Source organism: Chelonoidis abingdonii, chromosome 15, assembly GCF_003597395.2.
Source record: "Chelonoidis abingdonii isolate Lonesome George chromosome 15, CheloAbing_2.0, whole genome shotgun sequence".
Classification (NCBI taxonomy): Eukaryota; Metazoa; Chordata; order Testudines; family Testudinidae; genus Chelonoidis; species Chelonoidis abingdonii.
In genome coordinates, this window is record NC_133783.1 from 31,499,701 (window position 1) to 31,523,038 (window position 23,338).

Here is a 23,338-nt window from a genome sequence, read left to right on the forward strand (position 1 = left end):
CACTGGTAAAACATGTACAGTGCTGCTGAGATCAAGGTCCTTGTCATCAGCTATTTTCTGTGCAACAGCTTTTTCAGCAATGGTGTTCTATAACCCTGGCCTTCCACAGGCAGTCTGACAAACACATTCAGCTGATGTATGCAACTCCTGTGGTCTAGGGGTTGACTAGGTCAGATGTACTCCAGTAGTTGACAAAGCATAGTCATCTGGGCCTGTTGAGCATCCCCCACTGACTTTTGAGACAGCTAAGAGATGGGTCTAGGGGTTGAAGTTAGGAAGGAGAATACAAAATAATGTGCTCCTCTCAGAGTCCTACTCAGAATAATCTGCTCCTCTTAGAGTCCTACTCAGGAGCTGTTCTGAGAATTGAGATGGCCCTACCCCTTCCACCATGCCTCCTACTAACATTTATATTCCAGTACCATGTAAAGGCCAACCACGTTGGAGCCTATCATGGGAAAATTGGCCCCTTTCGGGGCAGTCATGGCCCGGTCTGCCCGTGACTGCCTTTTGCTGACCCATCTGGGAGTCACTGATTCCCAGATGGGTTAATTATTAGAAAACAAGCACCTGGATCTAATAAAGGTTACCCAAGCTCAGTTAGAGGGAGATTCCCAAGGAAACAAGAGCCTCCTGTGAAGAGAAGCTCTTATGAGGGTAGAGCTGGGAGCATAGAGAGTGAGTTCCTGTTGGCGGAGGATATGGCTACAGTGTCATAAACAACCTGGGGCTGACCCATTGGAGCTGATTGGGGCTGTGTAGTGGGGCGGATTGCCCCACTCCTTGGGAGAGTGGGCTGGGGCAGGCCAGGGAGCCTGCGCAGCCCAGGAGCCAATTAGAAAAGGGCTTGTTTTGAGCCAATCGGGGCCCAGCTCAGAGGTATATAAAGGCTGCCCAGAGCAGGAGCAGTCAGTCTGTCCCAGGCCTTTGAAGGGAGAAGGTCAGTCTCCAGGGGGGAGACTAGCACCGCAGACAGCGCAGCGCAGGGCAGGCTCAGGGAGGTTAGGAGCTCTAGCCCCAGCCGCCAGGCTGCAGGCCTTGAGAGAAAGGGCCTAGCGGGTGCAAGGGGCCATAGGGGAAGCGGCCCAGAGAAACAGACAGAGGAGGAAAAGGAGGAGGACAGCAAGGCTAACGCAAGAGGGTCCCTGGGTCGGGACCCAGAGTAGAGGGTGGGCCTGGGTCCCTGCCCCCGCTTCCTCCTTGCAGTACATCCAGTCACTGGCCATTATGGACCACGCCAGTTCCCTGCCGAGAGGGATTAGACTTAGAGGGTGGGTGGTTGCAAGTGAAGGCTTGACTGGAGGACTGCTGACGCTCGATCCCCAGAAGGGGATGCAGATGGACTGAGGGGCACTGCCGGAGGGCAGTGTCCTCGAAGAGGACGCCGCTGAGCAGGGAGCAACGCGGGTCCAGAGACGCCAACAGAGGGCAGAATAACAGACGGGACACCACCAGGAGGGGGTGCTCCACTGGAAATGAGCTAATTCCCAGAAGTGACCAGTAGGAGGCGCCAGGTGGTGAGTCCCGACCCGTTACAGGCTAGGAGTGTAAAATTTCAAGGTAGATGGGCTCATGCTGGAGACTTGGCTCTGGGGCTCTCCGCCATAGTAGGGTCCCAGAGCCCAGGCTCCACCCTGAGCCTGAAAAACCTACACTCCGGTTACAGCTCTGCACACCCAGCCCCATGAAACCATGTCAGCTGATATGGCCAGCTGTGGGTGGTATTTTTGCAGCTTAGCCATCCCTGGTCTGGGGCAACTGGAAAAGCTGCTTGTAGAGAAGGGAGTCGCCTAGAGGCAGAGCTGAAGTTGTCAGCCCAGGGACATCCCCTAGACAGGGTCAGGAAGCTTACAGATGCTGCCTCAGGGAACAGCAGATATTGACAGTCCTCCACAGATGCCTGACTCCAAAGAAGGCCTCTACCCATGTACAGACCTTCCTCCTGGGGCAAAGGCTTGAGTCAAGAGGCACCTGGAGAGAGGAGCGCAATGGACTCATGACAGACAGAATTAAGACAGCCACAGTCTCCCAGCAACTGTGTAAATGGACTCGCTATTAATCAGTGAGACCCTCAAAATGGGCACTCGTTATTTAAAGGTCTTTCTACCCCGTGCGTGGGGAAATCAAGGCAGTGCTTGTCTGTGGTGTCACACCTAACCACCAAGGGGGAATCCAGCATGGCCTGCCTTATGACAGAGCCCATTGTGCTAAGTGCTGTACAGACATAGTGACAGCCCCTGTCCCAGCTAGGACTTGATTTTTAGATTGTAGCCTAACAGCTGGCAGACCCTAACAAGTGGGTCGGGTGAGGGAGGGAGCATGCAGGGTAGCAAAAATAAAATGTAATCTGAATCCATGAGAGAGAGAGTTAGTCACTCAGTGTATGCCTCAGATCTGTTCAGCTAATGACAGTCTTAGCAAAAAAAAAAAAAAAAAGTGCCCTTGATGGGATGTGTGTTATGTAGTTATTATTTCCAACTTCGTTGTAAGGCATAGTTATAGCGGCTCCCTGGAAATTGCTGAGAAATGTATTCACCAATAGCTGACAAACTCTGTATGTACTCTCCAGAGACAAGGTTGTGGCGGTACTGTCTTTTATTGGCCCAACTTGTGTTGGTGAGAGCGACCTGCTTTTGAGCTTACAGAGGACTGACCTGAAGACAAGCTCTGCGTAAATTTAGAATGTTCTCTTGCTCCCCAACAGAAGGTGGGCCAATAAAAGCCACACTTCGCTACCTTGTCATATTAATAGCCTGGGACCAACACAGCTATAATACCACTGCATATGCACTTTCCTGACAGCATCATTGACTCAGGCTTGAGCTTTCTCAGCTCCAGTGAGAATAAAATTGTTCAACATTTATTTCATCTAACCCAACAGTCAAAAATCAGCTTCAAATAAACTTCACCAAAAGGAAACCGAGAACTATTAATCATTTTAGCTGTTCAGATTGTGACTCCAAGGAAATGTTATGTGATTAACCTATATTGCTTGTTCTAGAGGTAGACAAAAAAAATCACAGCACTAAAATAATATTGCTGCAGTCAGTCCAGCCACCTAGTGACCTGGTCTGAATTGAAGCCCCAGTTCACCCTGATTGCCACAGCTTAGACCAGGGGTAGGCAACCTATGGCACAGGTGCCGAAGGCGGCAGGCGAGCTGCTTTTCAGTGGCACTCACACTGCCTGGGTCCTGGTCACTGGTCCGGGGACTCTGCATTTTAATTTAATTTTAAATGAAGCTTCTTAAACATTCTGAAACCTTATTTACTTTACGTACAACAATAGTTTAGTTATATATTATAGTCTTAGAGAACGAAACCTTCTAAAAAGGTTAAAATGTGTTTTTGGCACACACAAACCTTAAATTAAAGTGAATAAATGAAGATGCGGCACAGCACTTCTGAAAGGTTGCTGACCCCTAGCTTAGACACTTCAGAAATAGGCTGCTTAGCTCCTGTAGAGAAGACAGTACCTTGACAGTACCTTTCTGAGCAATGCCCCTGCTTTGGCTGACACAGACACACCATTGATGCTAAAAGAATAGGTCAGCCCCACACAAAGTCTGTGTGTATCAATCAATAATACTAACAGCTACAGCGTGGTGGGGGGGACAGAAGCAGACTACAACTTGTGATGACACCAAATTGATGGCTCTACTTGGGGCTATTCAGCATCTCTGCAAATCAGGTCTTCTGTTTAGGTGCCTAAATGTGAAAAAGCCTGGGACAGGTACTTAAGTGTATTCTGACATCACCACTTGAATGAAGACGAAACCCGTTCAGAAGCCTCCAAGAGAGCCCACACCCTTTTGTAAAATAAAAGAAGTTACTAGACACATATTTACTATTTATTCAAAAAAAATACATCATATCCAATTAGAGCCATTATTATGAAAGATTTTGGAATGAAATTATAAGAACGTATTTATTCCTGAATACATTCACAGCAATGTGCTGAAATATACATATACAGATTAAAAGCATTTGCGGTGAACAATGGATGGGCCAGCTTCATCATACTCCTGTTTGCTGATCCACATCTGTTGAAAGGTGGACAGGGAGGCAAGAATAGAGCCACCAATCCAGACGGAGTACTTACGCTCAGGAGGAGCAATGATCTGTTAAGGAAAAATACTACCTTGTGTTATGGGGTAAACATGTTTGGTGACAAAGCGACTTAACCAGTGATACTGATGTTGATGGAACCCCTCTGGAAAAGCTACAGTGGCATCCCTGACATGTGAGTTATGGGCCAATATTTCATAGTCACTCAGTGTATAGTCTGACCCTAGCTGAGTCTGAGAATTTGAGTTTCCTCCCAGTCAAAGCAGTACCAGTGACTGCAAGCAAAGCAGGGGAAGCTACAATCCTTGAAACATTTAACACCAAACTGACTAATGGATTGGAAATATATCAAGGGACAATCCTGCAAGTGCAGAGGGATGGACAGTGGATCTCACACTGTGGTCTGTGGAGCCCTTTCCTGATACCATGGAGAATATGATATTTCAAGACCCAAGGAATGGAGGGATTGTGGTGCCAGGAGAGAAACTTTTTTTTTTTTTTTTTTTTTTTTTTAAAGAAAGTGATCAGTTGAAAGAAAAGGTTGGAAAATGCTTGGAGTAGGGACAGGGGCACCAGAATGGGAGGAGAGGGGGGAAAGGAAGCCATGGTCCCATCACTTTTTACCTGCCTTAAGGGCAAGCGACGAGGAGAGGAGGTGGAGAGGCATGAGCAGGGGGCAGGGCCTCAGGGAAGAGACAGTGTGGAGTGGGGCCTCAGGGGAGGGGGGGAGGGAAGAAATGGGGGCAGGGCCACATTTGGGGCACCAGTGGCTCTGGCCCACGCTTCTAGAACACTTCCAGCACTCCTGAGTAGGGGCCTGATCAAAGCGCAGGAAAAGCAGTAGCTGTGTCTGAGTCTTTAGACTTCTGGCGTCAGTGGGAAACACGTTAACTTAGGGTAAAATTTCCTAAAGTTCCTGAGAGTGGGATTCACAAGGAAGACTTAGGCTCATCACTTCAGCACCTAACTGTTAGGTGCCCTGCTGCCATGGGAATTCACAACCCTGGCTTAGGCACCCAGGCTCCCTGTACATTGCAGCGGGCGCGTTCATCCCCTAACAAAGAGGTTCATAGAATCCAGCATGTGAAAAATGAACGGCCTAGGCTAGCCAGTGCAAAATGCTGAGGAGCTGAGTGTTGCCTAAGCCCTGCCCCTCAAAAGGGTTAGGTGCCTAACTCTGCACAGGAGGGCAGCACCTCCCTCCAGTCAGGATTCTCAGCTGTGAACCCCCTTCTGGAGTCAGGTGCCTAAGCCAGGCCAGCCCTTTCTTAAGAAAAACAGAGGAGGATAAAAAAGCTGGTGCTTTCGCCCCTCCCCCTGTTAGTCCTGTGGTAACGTAGGATGTGGGAGGCTTGGCTTTAAATCCCCACTCTGTAGAGCAGGGGCTTGCGCTCGGATGAGTGCTCTACCTACTGGTCTATTGAGTATGCTGGGTGGGTCTCAATCCCACCGTGAAAGCTGCCCCACTTTGAATAAAATACTTAAATATCCACTGGACGAGAAAGCAAGATTGATTCAATAGTCTGGTGCTTAGAGCACTTGCTGGGATGTGGGAGACCCCAGCTCCAGCCCCTTCTTCACTGGGTATAAAATCCTTAACTAGCCGTTGGAATGTCTTCAACTGGTGAGATAGAGAGACTCATCCCAGAACATCCCATCGCGCAGTGGTTAGGGCTCTCACTTGAGAGGTAGGAGACCTGGCTTCAAATCCTGACTCTACATCAGGCAGGAGGATTTGAACCTAGATCTCCCACATCCTGAGGGAGTGTTCTAACCACCAGGTTGTTGGATTTAAAGGGCAGCTCTACCTCCTCAGGCTGTACTTTGTACAGAGCCCAATCTGGTATGTGACACTCACTGGCCAGGCACACGGGGGGAATAAGCTCCTATACACAATGGGCTGTTGTAACTTACTCCATGCTGGGAACAAGGGAGGAACTGGGATTCAGTCAGAATTCATTCTCTGCTCTTCTTCTGGGACAATGCAGTTACCTGCCACCCCTGACTCAGGGCGGATTATACATGTACAGTCTAGCCCAGAGTAAGGTACAGCTCATCACGAATCAGGGTGGCAAAATTCACCTTTTGCTAGCACGCAGGGTATGTATTAGTGATTACGTGAGAAAATATGCACATGAAAGAGCTGAACTCCTCTGCCCCCCACTCCCCCCACATTTTTGCAAAAATCTGCCCACAGATAATTGTGCTGTACCTTGATTTTCATAGTGCTGGGAGCCAGAGCAGTGATTTCCTTTTGCATCCGGTCAGCAATACCCGGGTACATCGTAGTACCACCAGACAGGACGTTATTTGCGTAAAGGTCCTTTCTGATATCAATATCACACTTCATGATGCTGTTGTAAGTAGTTTCATGAATGCCAGCAGACTCCATGCCTGTGAAAAAATAGCAAAAGGTTTAGAATAAGCAATAAGTAAGTAAATAGTCTTAAAACTATTAAGTAAAATGAATAGAAGCTGCTGTTTAGAAGGCACCAGTCTCCAAGGCTTGTGCAGAAACATTCTGCTGCTAGCTAAACTATAGGGCATGGCTACACTTTCAGATGTAGAGCGTTGTGAGTTAAACCCACCTTCGGAGAGAGCAGTAGGGAAAGCGCTGCAGTCTGTCCACACTGACAGCTGCTTGCACACTTGTGTGGCCGCATTTGCGGCACTTACAGCGGCATTGGGAGTGGTGCATAATGGGCAGCTATCCCAGCATGCAAGTGACGGCAACGTGCTTTTCAAATGCAGGGGTGGGGGTGGAGTGTGACAGGGAGTGTGTTGTGTGTGTGGGGGAGGAAGAGAGTGGGTTTTTGTGGGGCTGAGAGCATGCCAGCATGCTGTCTTGTAAGTCTCTCTCTTTCACACAGCATTCCTGGCTGTCAGAAACGGAACCTTCAAAGGGCATATCTGCATTCCTACAGTGATTCAAAACAATGACAAGAATGGCCACTTGATTTAAGGGGGTTATGGGATGTTTCCAGAGGCCGATCAGAGTGCAGTAATGCAACACCTCATCCACACTGGTGCCGCGGCGCTCCAGGGGAGTGCAGCAAACGTTATTCCACTCACCAAGGTGGAGTACCAGGAGTGCTGTAGCCGTGGAGTCAGAGCGCTCTATATGCCTTGCCAGTGTGGACGGGTAGTGAGCTAGGGCACCCAGGGCTCCTTTATTGTGCTGTAACTCGCAAGTGTAGCCAAGCCTTTAGAATATGGCTATGCTACAGCAGCACAGCTACAGTGTTGCAGCTCTGGTGCCGTAGTGTAGACACTTCTCATGTGAACAGAAGAGGTTTGTCCTCTGATGTAGTTTAATCCACCTTTTCGAGGTGGTAGCTAGGTTGACAGAAGAATTCTTCTGTTAAGCCAGCTGCATCTACAGTTGGGGTTAGGTCATCCTGCCCAGGTCACACAGAGTGTGAAATTTTTCGCAGCCCTGAGTGATGTAGATAGGCTGATCTAATTTTTAGGTATAGACCAGGCCATAAGTCAGAAGTTATTTGAGGCACAAACTGCTTGTATAATTGTTTCAAACAAGAAACCAAAGAATACGGAATGAAAGAGGAGTAGAGTCTCCATTAGAATTTTCAAACAGACTATAAGAATTTCTTACAGCTTTACCAGAATTGTTTGTTTTAAAAAAACCCTACACATGTCCTAAGAACATTAGGTGTGTAACACTATTATTGCTGGTTGGGAATCCTGCCCTCTCACAAGACTTACAGGTGATCCCATTTGGTTTTGTGGCAACCTATACTCAAGTCTGTTCACTAGCATGACATTGTGCTAACACCTCTTATCTAAGGCACAACACCAAATATACTCCAGTTTAGACAGCCAGTGTACATAAGAATTAAGTGATCTTTTCTTTCATCTATTAGCACATTGAAAGTACAATAGTGACACTTCCTAGTTAAAGAACACCTCTGGGAGGAAGTACGGCCTTCCTTGGCTATTTTTTACATACATGGTTATATTACTTTACTGTTTCTGTTTCCTGATGGGATGAGTAACTCTTAGTGCCAGGTTTCCTGTGTAAAAACTTGTATTTACAAATTCAATACTCACTTTCCAAGAGCAGTCTCCAATTTTGCTTAAAATCTGCTCTGTGCATAAACCTCTTGCCAATAAACTAATTGTCCTATGATAGTTATGAAAAGCAAATACAAAAGGGGGCAAATACAGTCAAAGCAAATTATGATCGTTCAGTATTTATATTACAGTAGCATCTAGAGGCCATGGTAAGGATCAGGACCCATTGTGCAAGGTGCTGTAAAAATAGGTGCAAGATGGTCCCTGCCCCAAAGAGTTCACAATCTAAGATGATGAAAGAATATAGGGATGTAATAATTTTCTTAACACTGTATGACCTGAACAGTGAGGTGAAGTTATTGTATATTGGATTATAAGACTTTCCTGCATTAATGTATTGATCTACCTTAATAGAGAGCTCTGAGAAAAAGCAGGGAAGCAACGTAATATACACAATTTACCATTTCCTAGCAAACACTTGGAGGGAAATTACAATGCAATGGACCTACCTCCTGTCTCCAACCCAAAGTTACTCACCAATTTTGCCAGTGTGGAGGAACATACATATCAAAGCTCTACAAACAATTAAATAGCTTGTTTTCTGGGAAGGAGAGTAATCAAAAGAATGAACAGCTTTTAGATGGATTCTCCTTGAAGCAAAGAGGAGTGAAATTTTTTTTGTGAGTAAAGGGAACAGACTATGTAATCCAGCCCTTATGGGCTTTAGGGGGTCTATAGCAAGCTAAGACCAGGATCCCCATGTGGAAGATGGATAGACACCTGGTAAGCAAGATATTCATCAAGTCTGACTACTGCTGAAAGACTAGTTTTTCTTAAATGGTTTTGTTCTAAATAAATACTACTTTGCTTTAAGAGGGCTGCTTGGTTACTGGGTACCACGGTCATTGCTCCTGGAGAGAGCAGACCAGGCGCTGAACATAAGTCACATCTACTGAGGTAATCACAGCTGATCACTGGGGAGCACAGCCCAGAGACTGTTCTGAGAGTGGAAGAATCCCATGATTCCATCCCAAGAGAGATTCAAACCTGACATTTGGAGAGAACAGGAAGGGTCAGAAGTGCAGGTATTGACAGCTTCCATTTAATGGTCCTATGATACAGAAGGAAAATAGAAGTGAAATTTGAATTTCCAGTGGTGTCTATGGTTTTATAAGAAGTGACAGGGGTCCCAGGGAAGCAATGATCAATGAACAATGATCCTGACAAAGCAGAAATAAAATCTTCAGGCCAAGTTCTGAGCTGCGTGGTGGCTAGGACCCCAGTGATAGTTCACCCACTTAAGCCAGATCTGAATTAGACCCTTCAATGTTTTTTTAAAAGCATTGTTTACTAATGGGCTGGGGAGTGACTTGTTGGTCCAAGGCTATTAAAACACAGTAGCTGACTGTACAATATATGAAATGATGTTCATCTCTATCTAGGAGAACAGGAATGAGTATTTTTTGTTTTCATTTTGAAAGTGTTTATTACTTAGCTGATGAACTGTGCCTTGACATTAAACTCCTTTACATGAATGGTGCTGTTATAATATAGAGTCTTAGACACATATTAACTGAAAATATATAGTAGAACATATGCATCTATAGGCACCGTATGCTATACTCTAAGTAAACGAATGTGGAGCAGGGTAATGGATAGGAATTAAAGGAGCACAGGAATGAGCTATTAATATAATTTACCAAGAGAAGAAATCAATTAACTTACCAATGAAGGAAGGTTGGAACAGGGTCTCGGGGCAGCGGAAACGCTCATTACCTATGGTGATTACCTGCCCATCAGGCAGCTCATAGCTCTTCTCCAGAGAGGAGGAAGAAGCAGCAGTGGCCATCTCATTTTCAAAGTCCAGGGCCACATAACACAGCTTCTCCTTGATGTCACGGACAATTTCACGTTCAGCTGTTGGCAGGACTCAGACTTTAGAATGGGAGTTAAAGATTCATGCATTTTAACAGATTGTCCATCACTTTACCCTACCAGCTCTTCCAAACAACTTGTGAAAATAAATCCTCTCTCAGTAATGCTGGGTGGGTATTTTATATTCTGCTCAATTTCTTTATGCTTCTGCTGCAGCTCTAAGAACAACCACTGATCTTTTAAAGCTATCAGGAATTTTACACATTAAGCAAATCTTCTCATTTATTATTGTCCTTACCAGTAGTCACAAAGGAATAGCCACGTTCAGTGAGAATTTTCATGAGGTAGTCGGTTAAGTCTCGGCCAGCCAGGTCCAGACGCATGATGGCATGGGGCAGGGCGTAGCCTTCATAGATTGGCACATTGTGGGTGACACCATCACCAGAGTCTAGTACAATCCCTTTGAGAAAGGAGTACAGATGTCAATTAACCTCCGATTCCATTTTTTAAAAACTGTTTAAATTTCACATTTTCCCTTCTCCAAAATCCCAAAGTCACATACCTGTGGTACGTCCAGAAGCATAGAGGGACAGAACAGCCTGAATAGCTACATACATGGCTGGTACATTGAAGGTCTCAAACATTATCTGAAATATAACAATAGCAAATCACTGTAGTTATAGGCATTTTTTAAAATTACAAACAGTAAGTAACTTGTTAGAAAAGGGAAAAGGGAATTTAGTACAGATTATTGGCAAGCAGTGGTAGGGAGAAAATCAAGGGGTATTCTGTCTAAATTCTATACATGTAGGCTAGAACACCAACTATTCTGGATTTGTTCATGTGTGCATTTTCTCTCTCACACACACAAACACACACACAGCATCACGTACAGTATTTTATTTTCATCAAATAGCGGAGATCGGAATTTTGAATGGAAAAAAAGCCATTACTCTTTTTTAAAATAGCCTTTCATATTAAAAAAAAGATTTAAAAGCTGAAATGTAGCAACTTGTATATGCTAATAAAAAAAGTTTAAACTACAGAGAAGTAAATTTGACAGCTTTCATTGGACCAACTTCTGTTGGTGAAAGAGACAAGCACTTGAAAGCATTTGAAGAGCTTGTTCTTTTACCAACAGAAGCTGGTCCAATAAAGGACATTACCTCACCCACCTCGTCTCTCTAATGTCCTGGGACCAACACAGTTTCAACAATAGTACAAACAACAATTTGACAACTACCCACTCTGTCTGCCCTCCCTTCCGTAACTATTTTATTAAAATGAATATCAATAACATATGATGTACAATTGTTGTGAGCAATTGTAATGATCATATAAAAATCATACAGAATCGACAGAGATTGAAATGATTTCAGAGGAAGCTTCTCAATGCCATTACAGTGTCAGAAAGGGGTTTGGGTTTTGGTCCTTTCACCATATTATAGCTTAAAAAAAATATGGTTAGGAAATCTAACTTAACCAGGGCAAAGGATAGAAATTCAGAGCTCTGGCTGCTACTTTATATTCAGTACCTAACTACAATTTCTAAATTTGTATGACCGATGGTACATAGTAACCCAAAAGTGACTCGGTTTTACTGGAGTTTTAGCACAGCAGATAATGAGTACAGTAATACCTTCATTCTGAATGCTCTTGCTCCTATAAGGTTAAACATTATTTCATTAATTTAATTGACTTACTGGGAAGTTTTGATGCGAGTGATCTCTGTTCATGTGATTCTCTAGGTATGAAAATGTATCCTTTGTTACTTGTCTCTTAATTTACCTGGCACCCCCATTTGTCATCTGCTTTGCATAGAAGGGAAGCACTGACCTATCTAAATAGCCAGTAACGATCATATTGTATTCAGATACTGGTATGCTTACCTGCGTCATTTTCTCTCGGTTAGCTTTTGGATTCAATGGAGCCTCAGTAAGCAGAGTAGGGTGCTCTTCGGGGGCAACACGCAGCTCATTGTAGAAAGAATGATGCCAGATCTGGAGACAGTAGGAAAAGGCAACATGAAGAAACATCAGCAACCAACAGTCCATAAGCATCACAGTTACTTCCAGCCACATACCACGCCCCACAGTTACAAGTGCTTCCAGTACCAGAAACTGGCCAACAATATCTGACATTCAGTTATCCTGGATGGACATGACTGAATTCATAGTGGAAAGCTAAGTGATCAGCACCTGCAACCTACTTCAGGTTTTACCACTAATAATGTTTTTCTTATTGCAAACCAGTTTTGGGACTCCTGAGTTAATACAAAATAAATACATTGTGCTTCAAAAAGCAGATAAAGACCTTTATATTGTTTTTGGTTTGGAGAAAAATGCACAGTGAAACAGCATCCACTGAAACAACGTGGATCACAGTTCTGTTTGGATTAATTATTATTTTCACACGAGCCATCTGTCCATTTAGAGAAGGAAAGAAAATCTCTCACTCCAGATGGCAAGGGAGAAGGTCCATGAAAAGAGATTTACATGAGCAACTTAGAGACTGCAATGTGACTCTTTGTAGGAGAAATAAACTATAATAAAAGTGGTATCCATACAGACAATGATCAGTTTTTGTGTTTACACACTGTTCTTTGCTCCAGTAATTTCGTGACTCTTTCTAATGAGCACATTGGTAAAATAGGACACACCTTAGGATCCAACGAATTTAGCCATTCAGACCTGAGGCAGACTCCTCAAAAGTTCTATCAGCAAAGATTGGAGTTAAAATAGCCTTGCAATTAAATCCAGTTTCCCAATATTCCTCAATGTGTCTTTGGCGTTGGCCTCTATCTATAACATCTGCATGGCTCTGTAATACCATTCAGTAGATAACAGGGCTACTGAAAACTATTTCCCAGATGGAGAAGACTAGATTTCACGGGTGAATACATCCTGTTCTTGTTTGTAGAATTCCTCTGAGGTCAATTGTTTCCTAAGAATTTGTGACTAGCCCCACAAGCTATTTGCTTTTATTCTAAGCAGATTCAGTTAACAGGAATTTTTTAAATATATATATAAATTGCTTTCAAAGCATTGGTGATCTCAGATCAGTTTACACTTTGGGCCTTTGGATGGGGAAGTGTCATTATCTTGCTAAAGCGCTGATCCTTCTGCTGTTAAAGCCAATAGGAAAACTTCCATCTAGACCAGAGCACTTTTATGATGTGTTGTACTGCTTGCAGAGTTCCAAACTGCTCTAGTTCTGTAGAACTACTTTAAATAGCTACATCGTCAACATCTTATAGATAAGTTTCAACAGTCTGTGGCAACAGACCTGGTTCTAGAGGCACTAAGTCTTGGATTGGAATGGTGGCTCTGCAATTGACTCATTAGGGCCCCAGTCATAACATTGCTCATATGAGTAGTCCCATTGACTTCAAAGTCATGAGTGAGTTTAAATGCTTTGCAGGATCAGGACACACATGGCCTTACCCAAGTCAACCTGTCTGACTCAGCTTCCCCATCTACAAAATGGGTATAATATTCACATTATAGCCAGGTCTCCACATCATCTTGGAGAGTAAAATAATAACTAACACAGATTAGCTCTGGGGTGGTGCATAGATGTCAATTATTACTAGATCAGCTCCAATATTCAAAAATAAAATACAATATTACTGGACAGCATGACACTTCAACCTTCAAATTACTTTGAAATCTTTTGCTATTGCACCAGGTAATTATATCTACTGGTGATCTAAGTAAACAAAATGTTTAAATACCTTCTCCATGTCGTCCCAGTTTGTGATGATACCATGTTCTATGGGGTATTTCAAGGTCAGGATACCTCTCTTGCTTTGAGCTTCATCCCCTACGTAGCTGTCTTTTTGACCCATACCCACCATCACGCCCTAATAAATTACATAAAAGAATGTGACTCTCTCAGTGAGAGATGCTAAGAAGCAATCAGAATACTAACTGTGAAATAAACGTATGCTATTTTAACTGCTGGCAAGTTTACAAAACATTCATTGACTACTAATCTTGGGAGTATTACTTTTATCTTTAATGCAAAAATTACATCTTGTAATAGTATTTTATTTTCATCAAATATCTGAGATCAGAATTTTGAATGGAAAAAAAAGCCATTACTCTTTTTTAAAATAGCCTTTCAATACTATAATGCTCTGGAGTTCATTTTCTTATTATAACTAAGTATGTAGAGTAAGCAACAATAGCCTAATATAAAAATCATCAATACAATGTAGAGAAATTAAAGATGGGCCTTTAAATAATAATTCAATTCATAAGTAGTAGTCATGGAAGAAACTATCACTCAACCAAATACCACATCTGGAGGGAAAAAACTCTACATAGTGCCATTTAATGGTAAATAATGAACAGTGTATTTTTCAAATTTACCCAAGGGCCTGTCTGTATTTTCCAGAGCAGAAGAACAGCTATCACTAGCTATTAAAAATGTTGGCAATTTTGAAAATATAAACACAGTTGGCTGCCTTTACTATATTGTGTTCTTGTCAGAGCCTGATAATTACATATTCCAACCCCTCTGTTTTTCAGACTGATCCATCTTGGAGACTGATTACTTTGATCTTGTGTCCTATGATGTCTGTAGCTCCGTGAGACAGTCTGAGAGCTCATCCAGGATGTGGATGATTCTAAATAGCTGCATTCAATTGCATGCAAGCACTTATTTTCATTATGACTAATCTGTTTTTGAGCAATGAATATTATCAGTACACTGATCAGAAAATGGCATTTGAATTACTATCTATTATTTGCAGTATGCTAGTGCCCAGAGGTCTCAAGCAGGATCTGGGCCCTGTTGTTCTAAGTGCTGTGCAAATGTAGAGGTATATCGGGTCCTTTTCACAAACAGCTTACAATGCCATGTGCTATTTGCATGGTCGCTATGCAGCCTCGACTTCAAAATGAAAAGAAAAAGAAAATAGAAAAAAGGAATTCCAAGGGATGGCACAGCAGCATCCTCTTGCTCATGCTGTGGAAGTCTCCGGCACTTTGTTTTGGAGCTTTTTACCCATCCTCTCCATGATACTGGGCACTTAAACCATTACAAGGTACCCAACAACACATGCAATGAATTGTCCAGTATAATAAGCACAAAAAGATTCAAAACAGGTAGTAGCTGCCACTTTGTTTTACTCTAGTTAATCTGTCTCAGACACAGTCCAGCCGTAACTCAAATGCCATGCTGTTAGCTTCTTTCATAGGAACAAAAGGAGACCAGGAAGAGTGTGAACACTTTCAGCTACGAGGTCAGATCATGGGCTACATTAGGGACACTTTAGTCTCCTTACAGTGTTACTGTACTAGGACCTGATCCAAAGCCTCCTGAAATCAATGGGAGCCTCACAATTGTTTCCAGTGGGCTGTGCAGATCAGGTCCCTAGTCCTAAATTACCCTAAAGCTAATTTACCCAGTCACTGGAGGATTCCCGTTGCACAGAAATCCTTGACTGGAGCAGAGCCACTGAAGCTGATCCTAAAGCCCCCAATCCCAGCAGCCAGCCCAGCAGGGTGAGCTGGGTGTCTCAGCACCACAGTAACTGCCTGCCGCTTGCTCTAGCTTGTGCTGCTAAGGATGTGGCTCATAAGCTGTGTAAATTCAATTGCATTCAGATGAAAAATGCCTTAGCACACATGATACAGCCTGTCATATGCTACATTGTAAAATACTTATCTGGGCCCTAACCACCCCTTTCCCCGGCCTCCAAGCTCATGAAATTCTTTCTGGCAAGTAAAGAAAGCAGAACAAGATTACTAGGAAAGCAAGACGAAAAAAAAACCAGAAGTTTTTAAATTTCAATGAAAAAACTGGCAACATCTTATGGACATTTTGTTTTAAGTGTTTTTTTTTTTTTTGGCTGTGTTTTCAGCCAGCTTTTAAAGTGGTCAACATTTGTACAAACATCTAAATTTTTTGAACCACAGGAAAGCAGAGAAATTGATGGGCCCAGTGACAGGGTGATCCAGAGCCAACGAGAAAAGGAAGGGATATTGAAAACTTTTGGGAAAAGGACTTCTCCACCAGACAAAAGATCAGAGCTAACTCAGGCATGTACACCTGCAGGGCCTGCATGGTCTTATTTTATCTGGAAATATCTGGAAACATCATACAAATTAATGACTTGCAGCTACAATACCTGACTCTGTGGTCTCATCAGATCAAACTAATCAGGACTGGGGCTGGTGAGTATTTTCAGGGAAGAGCTGGGTGCTCCAGGAAAAGGAGCTGAATCACTACTATCTCTAATATATTCTTTTTAACCCCCATGCTGTGCTTGAATAATTGAACTGATAATTCACCTGGTGCCTGGGACGACCCACAATGGAAGGGAAAACTGCTCTTGGAGCATCATCCCCAGCAAAGCCAGCCTTACAAAGTCCTGATCCATTGTCACAAACCAGGGCAGTGCTGTCCTCTTCCTCACACATCTTCTGTGTCAATGTCCACAGGCCTTTCAGACAAAAAGAGCCCTACAAAAACAAGACACAGACAATGGAACAATTACAGAGGCCACAGTCAGGATACACATGACATCCAGTAGGAACAAGAACATTATTAATAGACAATGTAAGGATTCAAAAGAGACTGTTAATCTCAGAGTGCAGAAGCCTCATATTCCACCTGCCCTGCAGGAAGCGGAGATGTTTAAAACAAAAACAAAACAACCCTCAGGAATTCAATGTTATTCAATGGAATTCCCCCTGAAGGACAGGAAGTCTGATCTAGGAAAGATGGAGTTTTAATGGCTTGAGGATGGTACATATATTTATATTTTAGTGTATACATTCAGTGTTCAAAAAAGGTGCTTGACTGACAGCTCTAGAGATAAAAGGTACAGTACAGCAAGGGGCAGTGCAAGTTTCCCAGTGCTACCCATCACCAGGACAAACCCCTGCCGTGGATGAACACTTCTAAGGGTGAGAGGGTAGCTTGCCATGGGCTTCCTTGAGTTTGCCAACAATGTTGTCAGATGAGAACTATTATAATAGTGGCATTTTTGTTGTGAAGACTAGAAACAGGGCTAAGATGGACAACTCATTTCATACACACAATTGTTTGTTTAAAAAGAGAAAGTGATTATACTTTCCTAACTTTCCTAACAGTATTCTAGTGCTTCAGTGAAGATGTCCTTCCTTGAAATTAAAATTGGAAATCATGGACAGCATCTTCATTTAAAACAGCCACAAAACACACTGCAGCCTCATTTCAAAGTTGTGCAGAAGATCACTCTCTGCTACTATCCATGTTTATTTTCCCATGGTTTCCAGATGGAGTAAATACCACTGAAATTAGTTCCCTTTCTAAAATCATGTTGTCAGCAAAGTGACATATAAAATGCTTTGAAGTATTTTGAATGAAATCAATGAGAGAAACAAGCATTGTGCAGAGCTGCAGAGACGCGTTTGTCAGCAATTCATATTGTTAGGGAGAATCCTCTGAATAGCTCTGGACCTACTGTTTGGCTTGCAAAGGCCTACACGTGGAATTAAATGTTTCAAAAATGTGTTGAGGGCTAAGTGAGACAGGGACAGGAAGAGACACAGCTGATTGCACACGTTCATTAAGAAATTCTAAAACGGGGGCGTTAGAAATGTAGGAAAGGGTGGAGTCAGGTTGAAGTGATGCATTGCTGAAGTGAAGTGGAGTCTATGTTGGGTGGCCCTCAATAGCAGAACAGACTAAAGAGTGAAAAATGGAAAATTTCCCCAAAAAGCGATTTGTACTGCCACCGTGCAGAAAAGGAATCCAGGAGACACTGCCCAGTTCAGCTACTGAATGCTGCATAGATGTTGGCTGCCAGAAGAAAAGTTGATACATAAATGCTAACTTGAAATGTTCTAGGTTTTATGTATTGGGGAAAAAAGGAGGAATTTTACAGTTGTACACAATTATGCATTTCTTAAGGGCAAGAGCTATTTATGTTTAAGCATTCACTTAATGAAGTACGACTTATCTACCATGCATGAACAGCCCAGTTTGGAACAAATCATTTCCTAATTAGGAAATAGATTCTCAAAAGTCTGCTTTTGGAACAGAGTTCGAGGTCAGGGGTTTGCTCAGACCAGTGCAAACTAGTATTGTGCCAAAAATCACTTGGGGGAAGGGTGAAGGAAATGCTACATTTCTGAGCTTAGTGGACTCAAAATGAAAACCATATTTAGTAATAAAGCACCAAAGTTGAAGAAATCAAAGCTGAATGATTTCAGGCAGGACTGTCTGCTGCCAAACACTGATTTTCAGCTCAGGACTGCCATGGAGTGCGGCAGTAACATTCTACAGTAGCAATCAACACAGCATTGTGGAATAAGGTAAATATGTGCTATACATCTCAGGTGATTAAAATATGGATTTAGTTGCTACCCACCTTTTTGTTGCATGCTTTCTGTTCAGAGAGAGAGAGAAAAAACTGATCCCAGAACCCTCCCACACAAGACTGACAAAAGATTTCAAACTCATAAGAAATATTCTATCTGTTATCCATTCCTTATATAGAATGCTTGGCGTTTTACACTGTGGGTAGTTTTCTGTGTAAACAGACATCACCATCATCATATCATGCTAGATACCAATATCACCATCTTTCACATATTTATCTCATTTAAAAGCATGTTTCCAATAACCTTTTCTAACCCGGCACACCAACGTACAGTAAGCCTACAGCACTTAGACACATCCCTGAGAAACCATAAACTGAATCCCATCCTATAGCTACATCCAATGGGCCAATTTAATCCACTGAATCCAAAGCAGATATACCAGGGGTGAATTTGGCCCAGTGTGCTTAAGTAGGGATGCTGTCATAATTCCAATCACGTAAATATTTTAAATATACCTCTTAATATTATTTTACTGCTGGTGAGACAGGTGAAATGACTTGGTAGAACTAAACTTTTTCCAAGACTATAAAATATCTTAAATAAAAAGGCACTAAAATATAAAATGATTGGAATATTTATTGGTGCAATTTTAATATGAAATACATGACAAGTTACAGAAGAATAATACAACCTCTTGAACACTTTCTGCTTTATCTTTGTTTATAAAAGTCCTCCTGCAATCTGTCAAACTGTTGGTTCAGTGCCACTTACCCTGAGAGCGCTTGGCTGGGGATAGCTGCTCTGGGACGGTACACTGTGAAGCTGAAAACTGCTGGTTATATAGCCCCTTGGCCTGTTCCCCTCCCACTAGCTTCCCAAACAAGGAGCAGAGACAAACTTCAAATCCTTCTCTCAGTCTAGCAGAACCATATAGGGACCTCAGCACAAAAACCTCTGATCTGGGTGGCCACGGGTCTTTTCCACTGCATTCCACTACACTACTCCTGAAACAGGAGGAGAATTCAGCTGTGTAAGATAAACACCGTAAAACTTCAGGATAACTGCTAAAAGGCACTGAGATACTGTACCAGTGGCAGAGACACTCATCTGCAAAATACAAAGTAGCATAAAAAGCTAAGGAGGCAGCAGCCAGTTATAGAAAGGGGGTTTCTAGAAAACCCCTGCCTTCATGTTCACATTAGCTAAAGACTATTTGGCAAAAGCAATAACCATGATTGTAATAAACACACGAGTTGCTGTACTTTGCCACAGATGCTGTTGAAAGTGGCATATAAATAGATTACTCCAGTAGATCAATAGCGCTAATGGGAATAGGAGTTCTGAAGGGCATTCTCATTTGGCTCTCTGGGGCACATAGTTATGTAAAGGCACAGTAGAAATGATTTAATTCTGCACTGGTTGTAAAGCTGCACTGTAACAACAATCCCTTGTAGACAGACAGTGTTGATGGGCTGGAATTCTTTTTCTTCCCATAAGTGAGTTTTAAATCACTGGAAATTCCAGGTCCAATTCTTCCCTCGTGTAACTCACTGGACAAACTTGGTCCATTAAATTTACATCTTAGACATGTTTTCTGATATAGTTTGCTGCATTATGACCCACAGCTAACTCCACAGCTACATTTAGTGATCAAAATGAGGGTTTCTACTTACATATTGAAAAGTTATTCCCAGGGAATGGCAGGATTTTACAGCTGCAGCCAGCTGTTCTCTACACAGGCAGACTCTAGTAGAGAAGCTCTTTCATGGGATAACACTGTTTTGCCATTAGGCTTGTAGTAAAAAACAGAGATCAAAAATCACATTCTAACATTTGCATCACTGGGCCATTATGAAAATCAAACTGCCCCAAGCATTCCAGATGAGATCACTGCTTTATGAGCTTTTTCTTAACTGGATGTGTGTGGCTGTTTGCACATGCCCACAAGATGTTTGGTGTCTAATCCTGCAGCCCTAATGCAAGAAAACTTTCATAAGACTTGAATGGGAGTTTTCCCAGAGGAAAGATTTAAGGATTAGTAGGCATTGTGCAGTCTCAAGAGACCATGGGTATGTGTCCCCGAGAAGTAAGGAATTTACTGGATTGGTTTTATGGCAGCTCTGTATGTGGCTGAAGAGACCCACTTGAGAGGGACAATCTCTGCAGCACCTGTCACATTTAAAGGTGATGTTTCGACCCTTTGGGCTCTGCTTTCTACAAGCTCTTTTCTCCTCTGCTAAGTTGGATGGCATCCTCTCGTAACTCCAAAGACCTTTGTCAAGCAGTTGTTTCCAAAGGCTATGGTCTTGAGTGTGATCTTCCCATTTGTCCACATTCATGTCCATTTCTTTGAGGTCTCACTTGCACACATCCTTGAGACACAATTTTGGGCGTCCTATGGGTCTTTTTTCCAGATGCCAATTTGTCATAGAGGATGTCCTTTGGGACGCGCCCATCATTCATTTGGCATACATGCCAAAGCCAGCAGAGGTGTCTCTGTTTGAGGAGTATTGGGTATACTGGCACGCCTGAGCACCTCACTGTTGGTGACTCTGTCACTCCAGGAGATTCTAAAGATTTGACAAAGGTAACGCATATGAAAGCTGTCGAGTCTCTTTTCCTGATGAGAGTATAAGGTCCATGTTTCACTCTCATATAAAAGTGTGCTGATAACACATGCACACAGATCTCTGTGAGTTCTGTCAGTTTGTTGTTTTGCCATACCCCCTTGCTCAGTCTAGACTTAAGTATTAGACAAATAGTATTGGTAGTAGATGGAAAGAATTACGGATAGAGGACCAAAAGGAACTTTTAAGGAATTTATTTTCTTTTGAAGGTCAGAGAAGGAAGCTAACAGAAATTTTGGAACATGGGTTGCAGAATTATTTATGTAACAATTTCCATTTACCCATCACAAGGGTATCTGGACATGTGGTATAAAATAAAAACAACGTGAACTTCCTACAACAGTCAGTATAAATAGACTTTTCCTTGTATTGCTCCAGCTTGTCACCATCAAAAAAATAAAATCTTCCCAGGAAAGAATTATAGTCAAATAAATCGTTGCCCAAAATGATGTATCTTGTAGGATTCTCTATAAATTAGTATGTTCAAACCAACGGTATGAGAGTTTCACATCCCAGGAGCTGCCCCTGAAGATAGCTGGGCCTGATTTTGATACACACCAGTTTTACATCAGCGTAATTCCATTGACATTCTGATTCACATTGCTGCAAATGAAAAGAGAATCAGAGCCCCTTCCTCCTATCCTCAACTATGCACAACTAGGGACCGTCAGCCACAATACTACAACTGATCTTAGCTGTGGCAATGGTGTATAGAGAGAGGGAGGAAATTTTGAAGGCAACCAAATCCCAGTGTATACATATGGGTTTACGCATTGAATTGGATCAGGGCGCAGTAGAGTCAGTGCAATGCATGCAATGACAGATGTAACTTGTTCGTGCTGATCTTGTCCACTAAACAGGTGAGTCCTTATGCCACCTGATGCTTCTATGTGGTCTTCAAGACTAGTCACAACTGGAATGCATTGAAAGAGTCCAATCTGGAGGCATCAGATATTAATGGCTGGAGGGGAGTCCTGCACTAAAGAAAGCCTGTCACCGGTTAGGTAACAGCAGATTTTAAAACATGTTGCAAGCTACCACTGCTATCTGGGAATCCAAGATCAGACCAGGTCCCAAAGTAGCCAAAGGTAGTGAACCTCTAGGATGAGCATACTCTACCAATAGAAAGCAGTTCCAAATCCTTGCTAAATCCTCTAGTTGCTGTCATGGCCAATCAGTAACATGACTGTTGTATCCAGACTAAGGCTCAAACAGCTCACTCTCATCAACATCCCTGCTTCAGCTAGGTGCCAGGGAAGCAAGGCAATAACATCACCCTAGCCTGAGGAAGAGGAAAGATACAGTAGATCTTGGCTATTTGTCCTTTTCAGGGATCTCACTGTGAATTGTTGTCACAGGAACATTGGAGACATACTCTTAGCATGGGAGAAAAAACAGCCTAGTCAAGTGGATTCTATCTTGGCAACTTAGTATTTTTATTATTATTATTTGGTGCCAGACAAGTAGAAGGCCCCAAATAGAACAGAGCAGAATAGCAAAGAAGAATGAGGCTATTGAGAACCAGAATCTAAATACAGCATGTTAGAGGGCAAATTTCTAAATCTGCCTCTAGAACTCCACGTGTGTGCAAAGCGTGTGAGCGTGTCCAAAACTCTACATTTTTGCCCATAGCATTCCCCATTGCAGTTCTCAGCATAGGTGGCATGACAGAAGCATGGTCAGGAGAAAGGGCATAATGAGACTTGGGGCTTAAAGCCACTCTGGTCCCTTCTTCTTGCTCCCCTTCCATCTCTTCTCAATAGGACCAAGCAAAACTCTGGTATACCGAGGATCTGGTTCACTGTCTTCAAGCTTTTTTCAAGACATGCATGGCAAAGTTAAATACCGATTCCTTTAATTTTTTTAAGTTATTGACAATTTATCATGTGACTTTTGAGATGTGACACTTACAGAAAATGTGCTTGGGAATCCATGCTAGCAGTAACTGTACAGCTTATATGCCTGGGAACTGGGCTGCTGGTACAGTTCTTCCCTAGAGAATGTTGTCTCAGAATTCCATGGACTAACTAGTAGATGTCATAGTATTTTGGTAAAGGAGGCCTGGAACTGCAGAGTTATCCTGACTTCTGCAGAAAACTGGGAATAAAGTAACTCCTCTACACATAGTAGACAAAATACTTACATGCCTTTACTTTGTAAGGGAAGGCAGCTTCTTTGGTTTCTGTAAAGATCTTTCTGCTTAGTTTTAATTGGCTGCTTAGGAATAAGGCTCGGCTAAAAATGTCTCTGACTCCCTTTGATTTAGGGATTTCTTTCATGTTTCTAGTAATAGCAGAATCTCTAAATGTTTTGGTTAATCTATCTGCAAGTGCTCTCCTGTATCTCATTGATAGGCTTCAAGCATTTCTCTCCACTTCTCAGTAAAGAGAGAAACAACTTTAGGGAGTAGAATGATCTT

At 42.7% G+C, this 23,338-nt stretch overlaps 1 protein-coding gene across 1 annotated transcript; it reads right to left on the minus strand.

The window, feature by feature from the left end:
* Window positions 1–3,832: 3,832 nt before the first annotated feature.
* ACTA2 (actin alpha 2, smooth muscle) lies at window positions 3,833–19,145 on the minus strand. Its single transcript, XM_032770289.2, has 9 exons — window positions 19,064–19,145; window positions 16,274–16,444; window positions 13,708–13,836; window positions 11,864–11,974; window positions 10,537–10,621; window positions 10,273–10,434; window positions 9,825–10,016; window positions 6,280–6,461; window positions 3,833–4,120 (listed from the first exon to the last, which is right to left on the minus strand). The coding sequence occupies exons 2-9, from the start codon at window positions 16,400–16,402 to the stop codon at window positions 3,977–3,979; spliced, it is 1,134 nt and encodes a 377-aa protein (XP_032626180.1). The 5' UTR covers window positions 16,403–16,444; window positions 19,064–19,145; the 3' UTR covers window positions 3,833–3,976.
* Window positions 19,146–23,338: the final 4,193 nt, after the last annotated feature.

Excerpts from the sequence above, each read along its gene's own strand:
- ACTA2 (XM_032770289.2), bottom strand. The coding sequence starts at position 16,402 with ATGTGTGAGGAAGAGGACAGCACTGCCCTGGTTTGTGACAATGGATCA. Across the intron at positions 11,975-13,707 it reads ACTGGGACGACATGGAGAAG|ATCTGGCATCATTCTTTCTA; the intron begins GTATTTAAACAT and ends TACTGTCTCCAG. Across the intron at positions 10,017-10,272 it reads CTATTCCTTTGTGACTACTG|CTGAACGTGAAATTGTCCGT; the intron begins GTAAGGACAATA and ends TCCTGCCAACAG.